The 21311-nt window shown below is 35.3% G+C and overlaps 1 protein-coding gene across 2 annotated transcripts in view; it reads right to left on the bottom strand.

The window, feature by feature from the left end:
* Positions 1-21311, bottom strand: part of FOXN2 (forkhead box N2) — a 56016-nt gene that overhangs the window by 5847 nt on the left and 28858 nt on the right. For both annotated transcript variants that reach the window (XM_082671806.1, XM_082671807.1), the window contains exons 2-5: positions 20245-20795; positions 9181-9305; positions 6401-6465; positions 53-121 (exon numbers count right to left, since the gene is read on the bottom strand). In XM_082671806.1, coding sequence (XP_082527932.1) covers positions 53-121; positions 6401-6465; positions 9181-9305; positions 20245-20781 — 796 coding nt within the window. In that variant the 5' untranslated portion in view covers positions 20782-20795. The remainder of the gene's footprint in view (positions 1-52; positions 122-6400; positions 6466-9180; positions 9306-20244; positions 20796-21311) is intronic.

Here is a 21311-nt window from a genome sequence, read left to right as displayed (position 1 = left end):
TGAAAGACACTCACAAAAAATGTATTTTAAAAAGAAAAGTGTGATTGCTTACATTCCAAAATTCCTTGTTCTATAGAAGTATTTAAAAGCATCATTGCAGTGGCAGCGTCAATATCAGATTCTGAAAAAGGAAAAGAGTGATAATATTCATGTTCTTTATAAAAGAGAGTCTATTATAAAGGAGAATTAAGAGGTACTAGAGATAAAGAAAGTTCTCTTCTTTAATTATTCACAATGAAAATAAGAACCTGACCTGCATTTCAATAAGGATTGCCCTTAAACAGATTAAATTAGCCAAGAAAACACAAAAATATTAATACTGTCTTTAGTCATAATTATATACAAGCCTACAAGTACTACAGATTTATATAATACTCAAGAGCTCAAACATAATTATGGATATTCCATAAGAAAAATGGGTTTTAAAAGAAAGGCTGGTAAAATCAGCAGGTTCTATTCCAGAGGTCATTATGCTCTCATACCTACTTCTGTACTAAAAGTTCACCCCTCTCCATCTTAGCCATCTCTGTTAGTCTGAACAATCGTGACTGAATAAATGTAAAATGGTATAATCTAAAATGTGAAGGAAAAGTTAGAAAATGTTTATAAATTTTAGGTTATAAAGAATAAGTTTAAAACAAGACTGATATGAAACCCCCCATTTCTATATCTCAAAGCTGGAAAATTTTTATTACCCCAAAGTTTTGCATTTTACTTGTAATATCTAATTATAAAGTTATTTTTGATAATAAATTCATGAGGATAGTGACTTGCTTTCTCCTCATCTTGACCATAAACTGTGTGAAGGCAGGAAATGTTTTTGACCTTAATAAACAGGCTTAACTTATCAGAAGATTGTTGCTATGAAGGAGCACATAATACTATACTCTTTTCCCTTGAATAAAATGTGATCTCATGAATCAGAGTCTCTAGATGAATGTCTTTCCAATTAGACTGTCAGCTTCCTTAAGATAGGAATCATGTCTTATCCTCTTTATGTTCCATAAGCCTGGAACAAATAGTGGTTCCTTGATAAATGTGTAAAGAATATATTACATTTTTGCCCTCCCTCCTTTCCTTAGATTAAGCTGATTATCACCAAATTACAGAGTCTTTGGCATGTTCTGAGTATTATCAACTTAGAAAATGGACAAAGATGGGCCTCTAAGAACAACAGAGGTGGGATTTAAACCTGTGCAGTCTACCTCCAGAACCCAGGCCTTCAATTTGTACTCTATCATCATCCCTTAATATTTACTAAGCATCTATAATTAGAGTAGGAAATTTTGTAGAAAATTACCGAGTATACTGGAAATTCTCTATTCTGTTATTCATTCAATAGAGTGTCCTGTTATAAGGCTGACATCATTCCAGGCTGTGAGAATATAGCAGAAAACAAAACAGGAAAATCCCTAACCTCTCATAACACAAAGAAATACAGTATATCAGAGTGAAAAACACTAGGGAGAAGAATTAAGGGGGAAGGGAGACACAGAATGAGGGGAAAGGTGGTTGCAATTTTAAGTAGAGGTTAGGGAAGGCCTCAAGGAGAGGTAACAGTTGAGCAAAAACCTCAGGGAGGTGAGAGAATGAAACCATGAAGACACCCAAAGGAAAAGCATTTCAGGCAGAAAAAAACAGCAAGTTAAAAAGAATTTGAATCAGTGATTCCCACATGCCACAGCCACAGAGGCTAGCAAAACAAAGACCTCTGCAATTCCTATCTTTCAGAATGAGATCTGACTACAATACGATAGAGTTCAGTATTCTAACATGTCTTTGAAGAAAAAAAGGTACAGCTATAGCCCATATTGTATCTCTGTGTGAACTGGAAAAAAAAAAAAAAACTTGCCTCCAGGTGAATGTTTCCCTATACCAAGGCACACAGCTTGGGGACTGGAGTGCTGGCTGATTTCAAAGCCCATTCACTGCCTCAGCCAGGTGTCCTTGTGCAGGGCACAACTTGCATGGCATTATACTAACAGAGAGACTCCTGCTCCATGAAATAATTAAATATCTACCTTGTTTCCAACTTTATTAAAAAAAAAAAGGGAGTGGTAGTGAGGGAGAGAATCTAATACTGAAATGCATTATAATGAGGAAACAATTTCAGGAAATTTATTAATCTTATAAATGAAGCACCTATAAAACATTCTTAATTTCTGAAATACCTAAAACTAAAGAAAATTGATTAAGAGACTTATCCTGTACCATTTCCTTTCTTAAAATAATAACAAAATTAGGTACTGTTTCTATAACAGTAGAATGATAGGAAAAGTGTTCCTTAAATACCCTTATTTCTTGTAGGAATTTGTTACAGGCAAGTTAATTTGAATTTTCCCACATGAAATTACTTCTTTGCAAAAACTTCTTTGCAAAAGGATTTTATCTACATCTGATTTGTTTGGTTCAGAACATTTGCTAAGTATGCTTCCCACAATGCCTTGCCAATTAACTAAAAAAAAGTTTAACTTCAGTGTTAAAATAAGCACCAATGATCGCAGACACTCGGTAATCAAGAACACCTGGTTATCAATACAATCTTGAACTTCTTGGAACAAAAACTGTCTGTGTAGATCTTACAAACAATTTTTATTTATAGTACCAAATCAGTTTTGGTATTAAAATTAAACTTAAGACTTATTTGTTTATTGTCACAACTGAACACACTTCATAATGCTTTTTTTCATTAGTAAGTACTTCATGCTGTTTTAAAGATGGTGCTGGGTTTTAATAAACATACTATTAGCTATATTATTTAACATATTCAGTTCATGAAGAATAAAAATTTGGTTCATTTATAAAGTCTTTTGTATATATTTTCTCTGACACTATTTAGTTTAATCCTATAATTCACTTCCAGTTTACAGTCATTTGTCATTAGAGCCATGAGAGCCATCAAAACAGTGAGTTAAACAATAACAACAACAACTTAGTTAAGTCATATTATTTCCCTTTTTATCCTTCATAGTTCTGACTGGGGTTCAAAATATGCTACTGATTTAATAACTGGTTCAAATAAATCTCTGTAAAAAGTGTTAATTTATGCCTCCTGGTTTATATTTTCTTAGCCTTGATGCTAAGAAATTATTAATAATTGAGAAAAAAATTTAAAAGACATCAGGCTTAACTATGTGAAAGTGAGGGTTACAATAAGACAAATAAGTTTCTATCATCTGATTCTCAGTCATTTGCTTAAGGAATGATATGAGAACCAGAGGCAGAATTTAAATGGTTATAAGCTAAGTAATAAATATAATAGGACTTACTGCCTTTATCAAAACCAATATACACATTTACAGAGCATCCAAACAGAGAAGCTGTTTCTCATGATTCTTTAAAGAAGTAGGAGAGCGATTTCAAAAAATTACTAAGACTTTAAGCTGCTTGGACCACCAGTTTACTTTCATTTCAATTAAGATAAAAATTATGCTAATTTGTAACCTGAAAATTGAACTTAGAATATGCACTTAGCCCCTAACTTCATCATTAACTGTCTAAATTTCATATTTCCTTGTAGTATGCTAGTGCTTAAGTATAAATACTAAAATTTACTAACTAGAATATAGTTCCGTTTTTGTCTTCTTTGTTCACTGATATATCCTTGGTGCCTAGAACAGTGCCCAGCACACAAGTGCGCTCGATAAATATTTTTAAACAGATGAATTTACTCCAAACCCACACCAAATATTGACAAAAACAGCTTTTGTTTTGCTATCTCAGTATGAGATTCCTGTGCCTCCTGCTGCCCGCTATACAATACTGTAAAATAGCTATTGGCAAGATGAGCAAAAAAGATTAGACTTTAAAAAAGATGATTCTGTGAAGTGACAGATGAATCTTATATTGGATTCTAATACTGGAGCCAACAATGAAACTTCTGTGATCTTTACAAAACACAAAACTGACAATGTCATCTCATTCTTTAAAGACCTTCAGCAGTTCCTCCAACGCCTCATATCTGGTAGGAGTGCAGGCTTTGAAATCAGAGTTCCTTCTATACCATTTACTAGTTGTGTGACTTTGAGAAAGTTACTTAATCTCTCTGAAGTTCAGCTTCCTTATTTGTAAGAGAGGGTAACAATACCTCAAAGAGTTGCTGCAATGCATGCGAAACACCACAGTCAGGAATTCAATGCGAACTAATGTTATAGTTATAGGAAGAAGTTCAAACTCATTATGCTAAATACGCTCTCCTTGATTTGGCTAATGCCTGCTTAAACTTCTTCATTTGCCTTGCCCACACTAAACGATCACATCTACAGCCACTGGACCGAGGCTACCTGGTCCTCTTCTATGCTCTTAGGTTTCAGCCACACTTACCGACCTGCAGTTCCCAGCAACTGTCCTCCACCAAACCTCTACCCAAAAATATCCTCCCAACTTCTGAGGCCCAGAGCTCAAGCATCACAGTTTCTTCTCTAAGAGGCCTTTCCTGACCCACCTCTAAGCTTAATTTGCCACCCACTTCCTTTTCTCCCAATGTACTCTGCATAATTCTAGTCAACCTTCTTCAATTAAACTCTATGTTTTCTGAGAGTAGGGCCTGGGTCTCTTTCATCTCTGCATATCCCAAAGCACCCAGTTCAATGCTTGGCACAATGGAGGAATTCAGCAAGTACTTGTAGAATAAACAGTTGAATGTTTAATCGACTTATCGTTGTATTTTCAAACTTTACCCTAGAAATAATATCAAGAGTTATGAAGAAGCAAATTTCCTCAGAAGTCTATGAATATGTGCTAGAGCAACCTGATTTAATGATAAATTTTCTTAAGTTTTTGTGTGGTATTACGTTTTCCTGTTAAAACTCATGAGAATTGTGTATTCTATTCCAGGACAGACTTGCATTGGTTGACAGAATGCCAACCACCCTCCCCACCAAGTGAATTACTAGAAGGGGAATAGCCCTAAGACTCACAATGATAGAGATGGAGGGAAGTAAGGTGTTAGCAGTCATGGAGAGATATAAAGTCATTAGATGAAGAAGTACCTAGGCTCTAGTTGTGGAAGCTGCTCCCCAAAGGGAGAAGAAGAATTTGGATGGAATAGAACAAGAGCAAAAAGAAATTCTAAATAAACCCCAGAATTCAAAAGAGAAAATGTTCTCAAAATGTGTATATGAACTAAGCTTAAAAGACTAAGGGTCAGAACTCACTGAGGCAATAAAAAGATAAAGGAAGTTTCAGCAATACCTAAATGTAAAGAGAGCACATCTACTCATGCAGGTAACAGGAAAATGGATACTTGCCTTATGTTAAGTTACAGCATATCTGAAGCAGACTCCCAATCCGCTTAACTTCTCTGCAGAGTCCTCTTAAGCTTTTTCACACTCTTTCCCTCCCTTATTTTTACAGACCACCATCATATTGTTTCCTAGGCTTGGCTTAGTGTAGTTCTAAAGAGCCTAAATATCTCTGATACACAGAAAGGCTTTTAGTCTGAGAATTTCTATTTTTAAAGGTCATAGAAACATCTGTAGGCTCCAAAGCAACAATGCTAGGAAAACTTATGTTAATATATCACTAACCTGTAATACTAACTATGAGTAGGGGGGGAAAACTGCAATTTCAGAATTTTGACCTACTTTTTAGAAGTCTACAAAATTCTAAAAGTTAACATTGCTTTCTTCCTAAATTATAGTTCTTTACACTTAACCTATAAAAGAAATATGTAAAACCATCCCTAACTCAAAGGCCGTACAAAAACAGGTGGCAGGCCACATTTGGCCCATGGGACATAGTTTGTCAACCTCTATTCTAGTCTGACAGACTTAAAAAGGTAATTCTCTATTGCAGGCATTACTAAGAAATATTTCCCTATTTTCAAGGAAAAGTATACATAAAAGGAAATGAAAACAGGGATATAAAACAGTATACACAGTATAATCCCAGTGGAGAAAAAGTGTGTGTGGGAGGTGGGGGGTGTATGTGCATGTATGTGCATGCACGCAAACATATCTACTCATGTGAAAAGCATAAAAAGGACCAAAGCAATTATATTAAAATGTGAACAGCAGAGGTGCAAGATAGATAGGGGTAGGGGATTAAGAGGTACAAACTACTATGCATAAAAGAAATAAGCTTTAAGGATATATTGTACAACACAGGGAATAGAGTCAATATTTTATAATAACTATCAACGGAGTATACCTTAAAAAATCGTGAATCACTATGTTGTACACCTGAAACGTATAATATCAAGTATACCATCAAGTATTCCTCAATTAAAAAGTTAACAGCAGAATAAAGGGTAAGTTTTAGTTTCTTTTTTATAAATGTTTTTATTTTCCAAAACTTCTACAATGAACATTTAATACTTTTATAATTTAAAAATAATTAAACAAAAGTTCTGAATTTTGATCTGAGTTTTTATGATTTAAAATACTGATCTTTCACATACCTTTGAGAGTTCGCACCTGGTTCTGCTTGAGTACAGAGCTTAAGTAGTGAGGTGATAAAGAACCACTGAAAAATAAAGAGATAAGACAAGCGTACTTATAAAAGATCTTTATTTCACATTTTATAGAACTTAGTTACAAATACAATTAATTTGTACAATAAAAAACACAAACTATTTTTACCTTGTTTTCTTTGCTAATACTATTCAGTTTAGGAAGAGTCTGCCAAAGCAGAAAGAGCATAAGATCCAAGTTTAAATCACAACTATTTGGGTGTTCTTAGGCAAAATAATTAATCTTTTAGTTTCTTCATCTGTAAAACAGGAGTAATTAAACCTCCCACGTAGGGTTGCTGTGATAATTGAATAAGAATAATGAATTTAAAATGCCTGGAACAATAGACAATAGTAATAGTTACTGTCTGATTTTGTATTGTATGCCTAAGTTTGATATTAATACAGGTGTTACAATACAAATAAAGTGTTTATCAAAACAATGTTTAAGGAAGACTGTATGGTGATGACAAAAAACAGATAAGCTCCTGATTTAATCAATAAATATCAGTATCAAATTAAACTTTCTATATTCATGAAAAAAGACCAGTAGTTATTTTCTTGTTTTTGTTTTTTTAGTTCCAAAAATTAAGACATTTTTGGGACAAACTATTCCTCTTCTTTGGAATTTTTGATAGTATTTTTAAAAAATCTGCTTTTTGCTAACCAAATTAAAAGTCTAGGGCTTCCCTGGTGGCGTAGTGGTTGAGAGTCTGCCTACCGATGCAGGGGACATGGGTTCGTGGCCTGGTCCGGGAAGATCCCAGATGCCGCGGAGCGGCTGGGCCCGTGAGCCATGGCCGCTGAGCCTGCGCGTCCGGAGCCTGTGCTCCGCAACGGGAGAGACCACAACACTGAGAGGTTCACATACGGCAAAAAAAAAAAAAAAAAAAAAAAAAAAGTCTATTTCTTAGTCACAGTTTTACATACTCTACAGATCATTCTCTTCCTCAGACTTACCAATTATGACATGAAAGGGCTACACAAAGTTGTGTCAGATGGAACTGTCATTTTGCCAAACAATGATAAAGAGAAAATGTTTCTAAAAATATTAAGGTAATGTTTTAAAGTCAAAGATTATAATCTTTATGCTGTTGTTTTATCTACCTGTTTTTAAACCACAAAATCAGCTTTATTTAACATATAAACATATGATAAAGCTAAGAGATATAAACATGAAAATGCATCATATCAAAGGCACAGGAAAGTGTATTTTTGATGGTATACAAAATAGAGTGCCAATTCTCCCATTTAATTTTTAATAAACAATAACATTGCTAAATAAAACATGAAAGGACCATCAGCAGAACTTACCATTAGTTTCTAAACTTTTTTTTTTTTTTTTTGCAGTACGCGGGCCTCTCACTGTTGGTGGCCTCTCCTGTTGAGGAGCACAGGCTCCAGACGCGCAGGCTCAGTGGCCATGGCTCATGGGCCTAGCCGCTCCGCAGCACGTGGGATCTTCCTGGACTGGGGCACAAACCCGTGTCCCCTGCATCGGCAGGCGGATCTCAACCACTGTGCCACCAGGGAAGCCCTAAACTATTATTTTTTTTAACTAGGACATCTCATAAGCACCAACATTAAAGAAGGTTATCAACTCCCAAACAATGAGAATATAAAACTCTGATAACGTCTTTTCTAGGTTTCATTTCATAAGGATAAACCAGTTCTTATTACAATGATCCTTCTAATCTACTAATATGGTAAATAAGCTTAAATCTCAATGAGTATATATGTATATATATTGCTGACATTTCAACTTCAGTCTTACTAATTTTTTTAACTGTATCTCAGCTATAACCACTCCTCTAAAAGTCATCTAATAATACTTAAAGAAATTAAACACATGAAATGTTGATAACTGTTGCAAATGGGAGTTCACTTTCTCCCTACTTTTGTGTATGTTTCAAAATTGCCATGTATTATTTTATTAAAAAGCTTAAAAAACTTTTTATAGACTACCCTTAAAAGTATCTTGACAAAATCTGTCATTTTTAACTCAAATGAATATATGTAATAGAATTTTAAAAAAAGATTCTGAAGGTTTCTTTAAGAAAAGGAAACAATGAGATTTAAGGACATCGTATCATTTTCAGATTTAACTTAAAATTGGAAAGCTCTAAGATCAATTTGTTGATCACTGAGTTAGAAAACAAAAGCCAAGGAAAATCATAATTATATTTACCAGCAGAAACAAAACAAATAAAAAACTCCAAAGCATTATTTTACTTGACATTTAAAAATTTGAGACTTGAACATAATTTTCTAATATTAAACATATTGTGAAGGAAAAAAACTTAAAATAGAAAAAGAAATATAAATATGTATGTAAAAATGCTGCAATGACAAATTTAATCACCTTATTTAAAAATTTTTAAATATACTTTTACTTTCCCATGTCTTCAGGTCAGCATTAGCACTGCAGACAATTTAAATGATTCAACCTTTACAAAAAGGTTTCAGGTGATACCTGAAATCATATTATCACTGTCTTTAGAGTTTAGTTAGAATATTATTAACTACATTTTCCAGAATTTATGTTCTCACTTATCCAACATTCTGTTTCCTAATAAGTTAGACTATAAGTAAAAATGCATTACGCTAATGTCTTATTCATAAATCTCTATATAATTAAAAAACAAAAAAACACTACAACTCTAAGTTTCTCCATCTCATATAATGAAATCTTATATATCACCACTGACGTTTACATGTAGATCCTGTACCTTTGTGGTGATGCAGGAGGGGTGTAAAATGTTGATTTTGAGGGAAAAGGTTGCTTCTTCAGTGCTTGCATAAGGTTGGGTTTATATTCTGGATCAACACACCATAAGGAGCCTTTTCCATTAACCTAGAATAAAATATATAAGAATTAGTAACCTGGAACTTTAAGACACACAAAATCAGTGTCTGAATGCTTTTAATAAATGTGTGTGGGGAAAAAAACCCAATAGTACCTTTTGAATACAAGGCAAAAGTTGATGTAAATTTGCTAGGAATGGACTGTGTGACTAAAAGCCCCAGAGGCAGACTGCCTGGGCTCCTATCCCCTGCCCTGCCACTGACCCGCTGTGTAATTTTAGGAAGGTTAACTAACCTCTATTTCTCTGGGCCATTATTCCCTTATTTGTAAGGTATGGATAATAACAGTACCTACCTCATAGGTTTGTTCTATGGATTACATTATGCATAGAGTACTCTGCACATTGCATGGCACTAGGGCCACAGGACTGCACAACTCTAGGACATGGCATTCACATCACATTCTGTGAGAATGATTCAACACCAAGCTGTGCAGAGAACAGCATGAAGGGCTGTACAAGGTGGCCCTCCACATGCTAAGATGTCAACAAATGTTAACCCTTATCATTACTGTTAAAGAAAGAAAAGATTAGGTAGTGTCATTCTCCCAAAAGTGCTAAACAATATATTAGGTGATGCATATAAAAATAACTTCATTTTTTATGGCATTAACACTAGTGTTTAGTTTCCCATTTAAACTGTTTAAATTCAAGGCAAACAATTTAATGAAAAGATGGCAAAAGTCTCAAAGAGTAGTTAAGTCAAAAACTGAGGCATGGAAAAGACTCCTGTAAAAGATAAAAAAGAGGGAGAAGTATCAACTCTTCCCTCAAGATGGTTAAGTTACAACATTCGAGGAACTTCTGGATAATATGGTAATGGGCACACAAGCCCAGATTTCATGGAAATAGTCACTAGAATCTAAAAATAATACAATTTGTATGATTTCTGGAAACTAGAGAAAATATAACAGAAGTGCCCGCTAAATTGCAAATGGGAGGTGCCTGAAAGACTGGCTTGCCTGCTCCACAATTCCGCTAATATGAAGGAACAGCTTACCAGGAAGGTAAGTAGACAACTTACCTGAAGAATCTCACGAAAATGATCTAATGTGCAAGGGGAAAGGCCAGGCTTTGAGATAATTCCTTCAAATAGGTTTGAAAAATGCTGAGTATTTTACCTCTTTCCTTCTTAGAAGGTTACATTACATACTAGCAGATTAAGGGTCCTAAACAGTCCTGCTTTAATTAAACCTGTTTTAAGAAGTTTCCCAAAGTTATTTGACACAGAACCTCTTTCTCCCAGGAAACATCTGAGGAAGCTAGTGTTCTGTGGAACACCTATGAAAAACACTGATGTAATTAATGAATTCTTGGAGAGTATACTTTCCAAATATTAACAGAAAAAACTACAAACATTGATTAGACCATGAAGAAAAATAAATTACCCTTTAAAGATCACTGTAGCGTAAAAAGAAAAAAAAATATCCCAACAACAAAATTCTCTGACCACTTGGAAATTTATAAACACTCTTGTATTAAAAATATATCCAAAAAAAAATATATCCAAACTACAATTATAGATTATCTAGTAAATAAAAGGTATAAGAAACAGTTATATAAAAACTAAGTGGGTGTGGTCAAACGCCACACATACTAATTGAGCTAGTCAAGCTAAATAACTGAAGGACTTCAGGAGCTGTAAGATCACCTGCAAACTCTTCCTTCAGGATGTATCTTTCCTACTTCTTTAGCTGAACATCCATCCCTACCTACACATCCTGAACAGTCTGACTAGATGCACATCCCTACAAATGTACCACATCTACCTACAGTTTACATACAAAACCCTATAGCCATGCAAAGAGGAGGTCCAACTGCAAATTCATCCCACACTGCCCCAGAGCTAAACACTACTTGTACAGAAGTTAAGAGTACAAGCCTTGGAGGAAGAATACCTATTTTGGAATCCTGGCTCTGTCACTTAACAGCTGTGTAACCTTTAGAAAAATGTCTATGTTCTCTGTGTACTAGTATGCTCAAAATATATATAAAACAGTACCTACCAGACACAAAAGCACTCAAACATTGGCTACTACTATTGTTATATTTTATGTTCATTTTCTTTGTAGTTTTAAAAATTGTTCGTTTCTTCCAGTCTAATAGCATGCAAATTTGTTTTTCTGTTTCTATTCCGCTAGTTACTGATACTAAATTTTAATAAATATTTTTGAATATATTTAATCTTTTGAAGATACAAATGTCAAAAATTAAATATAAGGTATAACCTGACCCCCCTCCCACCATGATGTACAAAACTTCCTTAGAACTAACTCACAAGATTAGTGAGATTCAAACTGTTACTATTTTTTTTTTTTTTTTTGCGGTAAGAGGGCCTCTCACTGTTGTGGCCTCTCCCGTTGCGGAGCACAGGCTCCGGACGCACAGGCTCAGCGGCCATGGCTCACGGGCCCAGCCGCTCCGTGGCATGTGGGATCTTCCCGGACCGGGGCACGAACCCGTGTCCCCTGCATCGGCAGGCGGACTCTCAACCACTGCGCCACCAGGAAAGCCCTGTTACTAATTTTTGTTTTTATGTTACACCTTTTCTATTTCAAAAACCCTTTCTTAAAATTTGAATTACACTTCACAACATTAACAATTATACAGACAACAATAAAACTGACCTGTGTCCTGTTCCCCTGCTCCTTTCTGCTTGTATAAAATCCTATATTATGTATGCTATTATCATTGCTGAAGATTTAATGTGATAAATTCCAGGGTGCTTCCATTTCCTGAACTCTTTTTCAAGGTAACATTAGCCTATTACTGAGGCTTTTTTATCTCTAAATATCATGTCATAACTATTATAGCAGAATAGCATAATGAAAGAATACTGTTTCACACGTTTTCAAACTGAGGTGCTAATCATTGCTTATTGATTGGCTACTTGATAGTGGACAAATCACTTAATCTCTAAGAGTCTGTCCTCTCATATTTTATCTGTAGAATTAAAAAAACAGGCCACTTCATTGAGTTGTGATGAGAGTCAAATAAGGTAATTCATATGTAAGCGACATAGAGCTGCAAACTAAGTGAATACTAAGAGATTATACTGAAATTGGCATATATCAATAGTAAGTGTATATGGCTTAATAACAATATATTCCTACTCCTCTTCTAAGAGATGAGGGAGTTTTTAAAAACATCAACAATAAGAACAAAAATCAATTAATTCCGAAGAGACAAAAGTTAGAAAAAAAAGAGATGAATTAAATTGATAAAGGAAAAACATTCTTGTCTGAGGAAAAGTATGGTAATTGAGTATAAGGCAGTTTTTAACATCCTAGCAACTTAAATATATTGGAAAAGAAAAACCATGGGTGTCAAATCACACTGTAATATAGTAAGAAACATACCATATTATCAGGTGAAACCTTTTCTGGCCTACAGCAGCAAGATACCACATGAAGTACACTAAAAAAGTATTTGAAATTTTAATTTTTTTCCAAAGGAAGTCAAATTTTACAAATGTAGTTTTGAATTAAGTGATGGAACATCTTAAATTAGATATATTTTCAGTTGCTTGACCTAAGTGGTAAATGTGTTTTGAAGATTGGGAAATAAAACTTTAAAATGTTAGCACCCACAACATCCTTTGCCCCAAAACCACTTCGGTTTCATACAGAAAAGATATGCATGAATTATTTTTCATATATTGACTAAGACAATTATTTTAATAATTCTAACCATGTTCTATCTTGGTATTCCTGAGATTATACTCCTAGAAGCTGTTTAGATCAAATCTACTTTTAAAATTCTCTTGTGAGAGAACTGCAAATAATTTTGATCTTTTAAGAACTATTTCTTTGAAACAGCAAATTGGAAGAACTGGTACTGAAAACCTGTAGTTCAGGGCAGTTAAGTGTCTTGAGTAAGTTCTCCAAATAACAGTCTGGTTTATGTTACCATGGCAGCACTTCCGTTCACTGGGTCTGTTCACAAACTATCAGTAACAAGATAAAATTATGTATTTGCTAATCTATGTTTCAGAGTCTAGAGCAAAAAACTTATTTGGAATCTAAGTCTCACTTAAAAACTTTGCTTCTTTATTAAGTTGTGCTTAGATGATGGAACACAAGTAATAAAGAGTTTTAGAAGTATTGTTTTAAAATAAATTTGCCTATTACAAGACACATTTTTTGTGCAATGGAAACAGGAAATGTGCATTCTCTCATGTACTATTTTGCATTTTGGAACTCTAAGGCTTCTGGACTTATTTGGTAAAGAACCACAGAAGCTTTTGAAGAAATGAGGAATATATATTAAGAATTGAACTTTAAAAAGATTTATCTTAATGGAAGTTGTAAAGAAAACTGGGAGAAGAAACAATGTTCCCTATTCCTGCAATGTTTTTATGTACCTGCCCTGTACATTTTAATAGTTTCCCCCCTTGACTACCTTTTTCAGTGGTTTTTAGAACCACTAAGTTTAAAAAGGGCATTATTCATAATTCTTGCTTATAGTGTGAACTTCTATGGTTGCTTGCATGACTTCCTTTCTTGGGATTTAGCTATTGAAGCAAATCACGACTACGAAAACGTAGAGACTAAAATTGTACTAAACCAGGCAAAACTTCTAATTTCATGTTTCCCAGTTAAAATCTCCATTAACTGTTTTAGTTTGGCTTTTACAAAAAGTTTGAAAAGCAGATTTAAGACTTCAGTGTTAACATTTAAAACATAAAAACAAATCAAAACAAAAAAACACCATGCCTAGTTTTTGTAATTTTAAAATTCTGAGACAGATAAATGCCAAGCCAAGATTTTTAGACCCATCTTTTGAGAGTGGTAACCATGGTATGGATGAGGGTAGGAAACTAATCGACAGCTATACCAGCTGGCTAGGTATCAATATCAATTTGTAGTTTGACCTGGACCTTTGTCAATCTTGTCTTCTTTTTTGAGATTACCATCTCTAGATAACAGCTTTCATCAGAAAAGTGCTTTCAAGGTTGCCAAATTCAGTTCCAGCATCTAATGGAAGTAAGTGTAACTTGCTTGCCTTTTGCCGACTGGAAGAGAAATACTGCCCTTTTGAGGCATTGATTCAAGAAGTATTTCATAAATTTTAAAAAAAGAAATTCACAAGCCTTCCCAATCCCACTTGAATGTATCACTTTCTGTCCAAACTTCAGACATTTAAGTAAAGTGATCCATTGATTTTCGTGAAGACCATCACCTACCAGTTCCTTCCCTCCCACCCCGACTTGTGGCAATAGCTGGCTAATTTTTATGCCAATGTATTACAATTTCTGTATTTATTCTCATATTCTTTATTAGCTCATAAGATAATTTCTTTCTCTTTATCACACTCTCCCTGAAATCTGGACTGTATGTCCAGTGAACTTCCACTTCCTTAATTCCTTTCTTTCTCTAAAGATTCAAAAATGCTCAGGTTAATTATATAAATAATGCATACAATTAAAAATTAGGGACAAGAACAAATCCCTTTTGATCACTAACACAAATTATACCACACTAGACATATTGTTCTAGAACTTTACCACAATGAATATTCTTATATATTGAATGCATCTCTTTGTGTGCAAGTATGAGTTTTACTTAAGGGGAAAAATCAGAATCTGATCCACTAGATCAAAGGATACACACGTTTCTAATTCTAATAACTACTGCCAAGTTGCCCTCATGAATGGTCATACTAATTTACACTCCTATTAATGGTGAGAAACTACTGATATTGATTTATTACCCCATATCCTCAACTAATAAAACATTAAAAAATTTTGCAATCTAATGGGTAAAAACTGTTTTGTTCTTTGAATTTGTATGTCCCTGATTGCTAGAGAGGATGAACATCACTGCATATGTTTATGGCCATGTGTATTTCCTCCTCTGTGAAGCCCCTGTTCATATTCTTCTCAATTTTCCTATCAGGCTTTCTTTTTCGTATTGGATTGTATGTGTTCCTTACATACAGCGGTGTGCTGCTGACTGTAAACATCCCCTATCCACTTCGCATTTAATGACATAATGTTGGTAGCTCGAAAGTGGCCACAATAGAAATAACCACTGTTCATATATTTTTTTAAAACTTTTTTTTTTTTTTCGGTATGCGGGCCTCTCACTGTTGTGGCCTCTCCCATTGCGGAGCACAGGCTCCGGACGCACAGGCTCAGCGGCCATGGCTCATGGGCCTAGCGGCTCTGCGGCATGTGGGATCTTCCCGGACCGGGGTACGAACCTGTGTCCCCTGCATCGGCAGGCGGACTATTAACCACTGCGCCACCAGGGAAGCCCCATATATTTTTAATTCTAATCTTTTGGCTGCTACTTGTCTCAATCACTTCTTAGCTCATCATTTTCAAGTTTCTTTCTTTTCTTATTTTTTTTTTGCAGCATTTGACACTGTCGATCATTCACACTTAAACTGACTCTCCCTGGCTTCCATTATACCATACTTTTCCTAGACTCTTCTACTGAAAATCAACGCTGAAGGCTTTAAACTTAGAGCTTTAATACCATAACATCACTACCATTCCTGTATCATATTTCTAAATATCTAGTAGACAGTTCCCCTTTTACATCCCATCATAAGCATAAACACAATAGGTCTAAAACTAGAAAAGAATTAAGGATACAGTTCAAAAAATAAAATCTAATAATGCACGGTGGAAAGGATACATCCAAAATTTCCAATGCTTTCAGTCATCTGAAAGGAAAGTTTGACTGGGGCAGGGGGATCTGCTTCCAAAATGGCTCACTCATATGGCTATTGGAAGAAGGCCTCATTTCTATGCCACAGGGGCCTCTCCACAGGGCTATTTAAGTGTCTGTATGATATAGCAGCTGACTTCCCATAGAGCTAATTAGCCAAGAATCCAAGATGGAAACCATAATGTCTTTTATAACCTGGATTCAAAAGGCACACTTCATCAGTTCCACAATATCCTCTTGGTTACACGAGTCAGCCCTATGCAGTATTGGAGGGGACTTCACAAGGGCACAAATACCAGAAGGTGGGGCTCATTTGGGGGCCATCTTGGAGGCTGGCTATAACAGAGACTGATCCTTTGAAATTGCTAAGGCTTTGTTTAATGGCCTAACCACATAGTTGGCCTCCATAAATGTTCCATGTGTAGTAGAGAATGTGTTACACAGCAATTTATTACATAGCAATAGATAACTAATAAGCTCCTTTAAGTTAGTTATAAGACGATGATGTGTCCAAATGTCTTGCTACCCAGGGTGTGTCCATGGATTAGAGGCATCAGGATGACCTGGGAGCCTGTTAGAAATGAAAGAGCCTCAGTACCCATCCTAGATTTGCTGAAGCAGAATCAGTATTTTAACAAGATTCCCAGATGATCAGTAGGTACAGTCAAGTTTGAACAGCACTATCCTATAAAATCCTTCAGTTACCAAAAAATATAAGTACTTATCCTTTTAACTTTTATTCTAAATAAGAATAGGAGATTTCTGCTACCACTTGGGGTATAGAAAGCCATAAAAGAACATCACTCCCAGCCTAACAAGAAAAAAACAGGACTTCCCTGGTGGCACAGTGCTTAAGAATCCGCCTGCCAATGCAGGGGATATGGGTTCGAGCCTGGACCAGGAAGATCCCCATGCCGCGGAGCAACTAAGCCCGTGCGCCACAACTACTGAGCCTGTGTTCTAGAGTCCGCGAGCCACAGCTACTGAGCCGGTGTGCCACAACTACTGAAGTCTGCAGGCCTAGAGCCCATGCTCCACAACAAGAGAAGCCACCACAATGAGAAGCCTGCGCACTGCAATGAAGAGTAGCCCCCGCTTGCTGCAACTAGAGAAAGACCATGTGTAGCAATGAAGACCCAACACAGCCAAAACTAAATTATAAAAAAATTAATTTTTTTAAAAAACAAAATAGCCTACATAACCATAATTTTTTATGAGCCTATCTGAGATCTAAGGCTGCAAGACAACAGAAATAATTGAATTTTGAAGTATGACAGGTCCTGTGAGGAGAGACAAAACATATGAACAGTTTCACATTTGGTAGGCCATGGAAGAAGTGGTAGTCACAATAAAAGGCAAGAAAAAAAAATACTCAAAACTGTAGGCAGGCAGGAGACTGAAGGAAGACACCCTTGGAGACGGAGATAGATGTGCAGAACCTACCACGGTCTGAGGTTGGAGCAAAGATATCAGGCAAAGCCCATTCATGCTCCAGGCCCTGCATGAGCATAAGGTGAGATCAGGTGTCACTGTGGCAGAGGCACAAAACCTGCCTAAACCCTGGACAAAGCTCCATACCAAGCAAAAGCAGTCTGCCATTGAGAAAGAGGCAAAGTATACTCCTCACCCCAGTCCCCGGGAAAGGATGGCTGCTGTTGGGAGAAAAGTACAAAACCCAGCTATCTTCACATTTTACTGACACTAGGCAATGTATTCAATACTACATGCCATTAGAAGGGCAGGAAATCTGTTCATGCCCAAATCCTTCAAAGATACAAAGCAGAGATCTGCTGCTGCTGGGAAATGGTCACTCACTTGAACCTAGAACTTCCCACTGATATTAGGCAACATCTACCCACCATGATGGGAATGAGAAAGAAATTGGCCTGAGTGCTGGAACAGTGCTGTCCAGTAGGAATTTATACAATGACAGAAATATCCTATTTTGTGCTATCCAATATGCCAACCACTAGCCATATGTAGGTAATTGGCTATTGATGAGTGCAGCTCTAGACTCCACTCTGAGTAAATGGGAGAGACTGTCCACTCGTGGAGGAGACAAGGAAAGTCCCACTCTTGAGGCACAGGTGTACAGAGTCTGATTAAGACTAAAACTGGAGCAGAAGAACCAAGAAACCCACCCTGTTCACACTAAGAACTTTGCACCAAGTAATAAGCAAGAGCAATCTATTGCTAAGGAAGGGGCAAGAGTACAGAGAGAAATATTCAACTCCTCTCACCTCTAAATGTGTCACAAACTGAAAGATGGAGTTGGAGCAGAAATGCTGAGAAACATCACCTGACATTGCAGGCCGCACACTAAGTACAAAGTGTCAACAGTCCATCTCTGTAGGAATGTGAAGACTATGGTACACTGAAGGTAACTATGACAACCACAAAACCCAAACCCAGCTCAATTATTTACTAGATTGACCAATACCTGTTCATACTAACAATGTGACAGAAGTAGAGGAATATCTATTTCTGGATCGAAATATTATTTACCTCAGTCTCTACCATTCTTTAACAAGCAATGGCTGCCACTTAATCCAAAATTATGCAACACACAAAAGCAGGAGATAAAACAATCAACAAAACCAGACCCAGAGATGGACCAGATATTGAAGTTACCAGACAAACACTATAACTATGATTAATATGCTTAAAGATCTAGCAGGAAATTTTAACAAAAATATGGCGATTATTTTTTAAAAGGCAAATGAAAATACTTAAAAAATATGAAGACAACTTTATCAGGCTAATCAGCAGAATGAACACAATAGAGGAAAGAATAAAACTACAGAAAGATCGGGAGATTGGGACTGACATATATACACTAACATGTATAAAATAGATAACTAATAAGAACCTGCTGTATAAAAAATAAAATAAATAAAATTCAAATATTCAAAAAAAACCCCCACAAACTATAGAAGGATCAATAGAAATTATCCAAACTGAAACAAAGAAAGAAAAGAGTAGGAAGAGGGACAGAGCAACCAAGAGGTGAGACAATAGCAAATGGTCTAATATATTTTTACTTGGAGCCCAGAAGTAGATGGTGAACCACAAGAAATATCTGAAGAGATAATGAAGAAAAAAAATTCTAAGTTTAATGAATGACAACAAACCACAGATCCAAGAACCTCTGAGAAACCAATGCAGGATAAAAATAAAGAAAAACACACCTAGGCACATCATAGTCAAACTGCTAAAAAGTAGTGATAAAGAGAAAAATCTTGAAGACAGATAGTAAGAAAAAAAATTACAAACAGAACAACAAAGATAAGAATCATAACAGACCTCTCTTCAGAAACTATGCAAGCCAGAAGAGAGTAAAGTCTTTAAAGTACTTAAAAAAAACAACCTGTCAACCTAGAATTCCATACCCATCCTCCACAAAAAGGTTAAAAAAATACTTCATTGCTAGTAGACCCAAACTATAAGAAATGTTAAAATCAACTTCTTGGGAAAAAGGAATTGATCCAGATAGGGCATCAGGATTAGTCAACTTTTTCTGTAAAAGGCCAGATAATAAGTGAATTAAAATTATTTGAAGGTAGACTGTGATAAATTAAAAATATATACTGAAAACTGTATAGCAACAAGTTAAAAAAAAAAAGAATAGCTAGTAAGCCAATAGAAGAGATAAAACTGAATCATAAAAAAATACTCAATTGACAAAAAGGCAGGAAAAGTGGAGAAAAGGAAAAAAGAACAGATACAGCAAATAGAAAAAAAATAATGTAATGACAGATTTAAATCCAACCATATCAGTTACATTAATGTAAATGATCCACACTCCAGTTATAAGGCAGAGATGGCCACGGTGAATAAATAAGAATAATACATAAATACAGTGACAAGAACATTACAGAAACTAAGAATAGAAAGTTAGAACATTAAAAAAACTAATCATAACTGAATCACTTTGCTGTACACCTGAAACTAACACAACACTGTAAATTAACTATACTTCAATTATTAAAAATGTTTAAAAAAGAGAGAAAATAATAATAAATAAACCCTAATTTATGTACCTATAGTAGACTGAAAATAATTCTAGGTTTATATCAATACTGAAGAAATTTTAAAACTTCTCAAATGAAAGCAAATGGTGAATATAATTAACCTCAAGCTGAAGTAATCTGATTGACTGTTTTTTGTCTTCCTTTGATTTCCTCATATGTTACGATCTCCATGTTAATTCTCCCCCACCTCCCTAAATATAGCAATGTTCATAAACACTGACCTTGCCATGGCTTCTTTCCACTTTCTGAAAACATTTATTCAGGGACAGATTATGTCGAACAGAATTCTTCCAGCCTGTTGGTGCGGTTGCAAAATATGGGAAGCGGTTCAGTATCCAGCTATAAATTTCTTTGACAGGCAAACATTTATTTGGAGACTGTTCAATAGCCATATAAATGAGAAGACTAAAGGAGTACGGGGGTTTTGAAGTTGCTGATTTTTTTTCTGGGTTCTGATAGCACGACGGTCCTAAGGATGGCACATCATCTCCCTCTATGTCATACAATGGACTAACAATTGGAAGACCCTCACTTCCAAAGCTGAAGTTTGTTAGGAGATTAGTACTTTCGTGAAGCCAGTTCAAGTTTGTGAGTTCATCATCTGCTGACTCACTGTTCACTAGAGTGGCCTTTGGCCTGGCAGCATGAACAGCTTCAGGCAAGCTTCCCATTTTGTAAATCTGGCTTAATCCTGCAACCTTTTCAGCTCCTGGAGTTTCAGCTCTCTTTTCTGGAGTCATTCCAATTATTGGACCCATTTACTCTTACAGTTCTGCAACAAAAGAAACAATTATCAGTCAATGTAATACTTAAGATTCGTAAACTCATGGAAGAAGGAAACATATTTAAATATCCCCAAATCAGAGAAATTTTGCAATCAATATCCCACATAATATTTAAGCACAATATTTGTATAACAAAGATGCTAAAGGTTACTATACAAGGAACAGAACTTATTTCATGTTATTTGAAATGACCACAAATAAAATGCAGCACTATAGCACAATATGTACAGGTGATATTAACAGAATTAAATAATGTATTTTGAATACTTATTAAAGTCCCTAGGCTTTAGTAACTGCCTAATAATGTTTGCTGTTATTAAAAATGAACAATTATTTCTTTGAATTATAAAACTATAATTTATTCATCTTATGGATCTATGACTTCACTGTAATTAACAGTCATACATATGGCTCAATACAAACAATAACCAAATTTAAAATAAAGCTCAAATAATAATTCCAAATAAACCCTTTCCTCAAATCTGAAATACTTACCATAAATA

This window comes from Grampus griseus (genome assembly GCF_964374135.1).
Source record: "Grampus griseus genome assembly, chromosome: 15".
In the NCBI taxonomy this organism is placed as follows: domain Eukaryota; kingdom Metazoa; phylum Chordata; class Mammalia; order Artiodactyla; family Delphinidae; genus Grampus; species Grampus griseus.
This window is presented reverse-complemented; position numbering and strand designations above follow the sequence as displayed.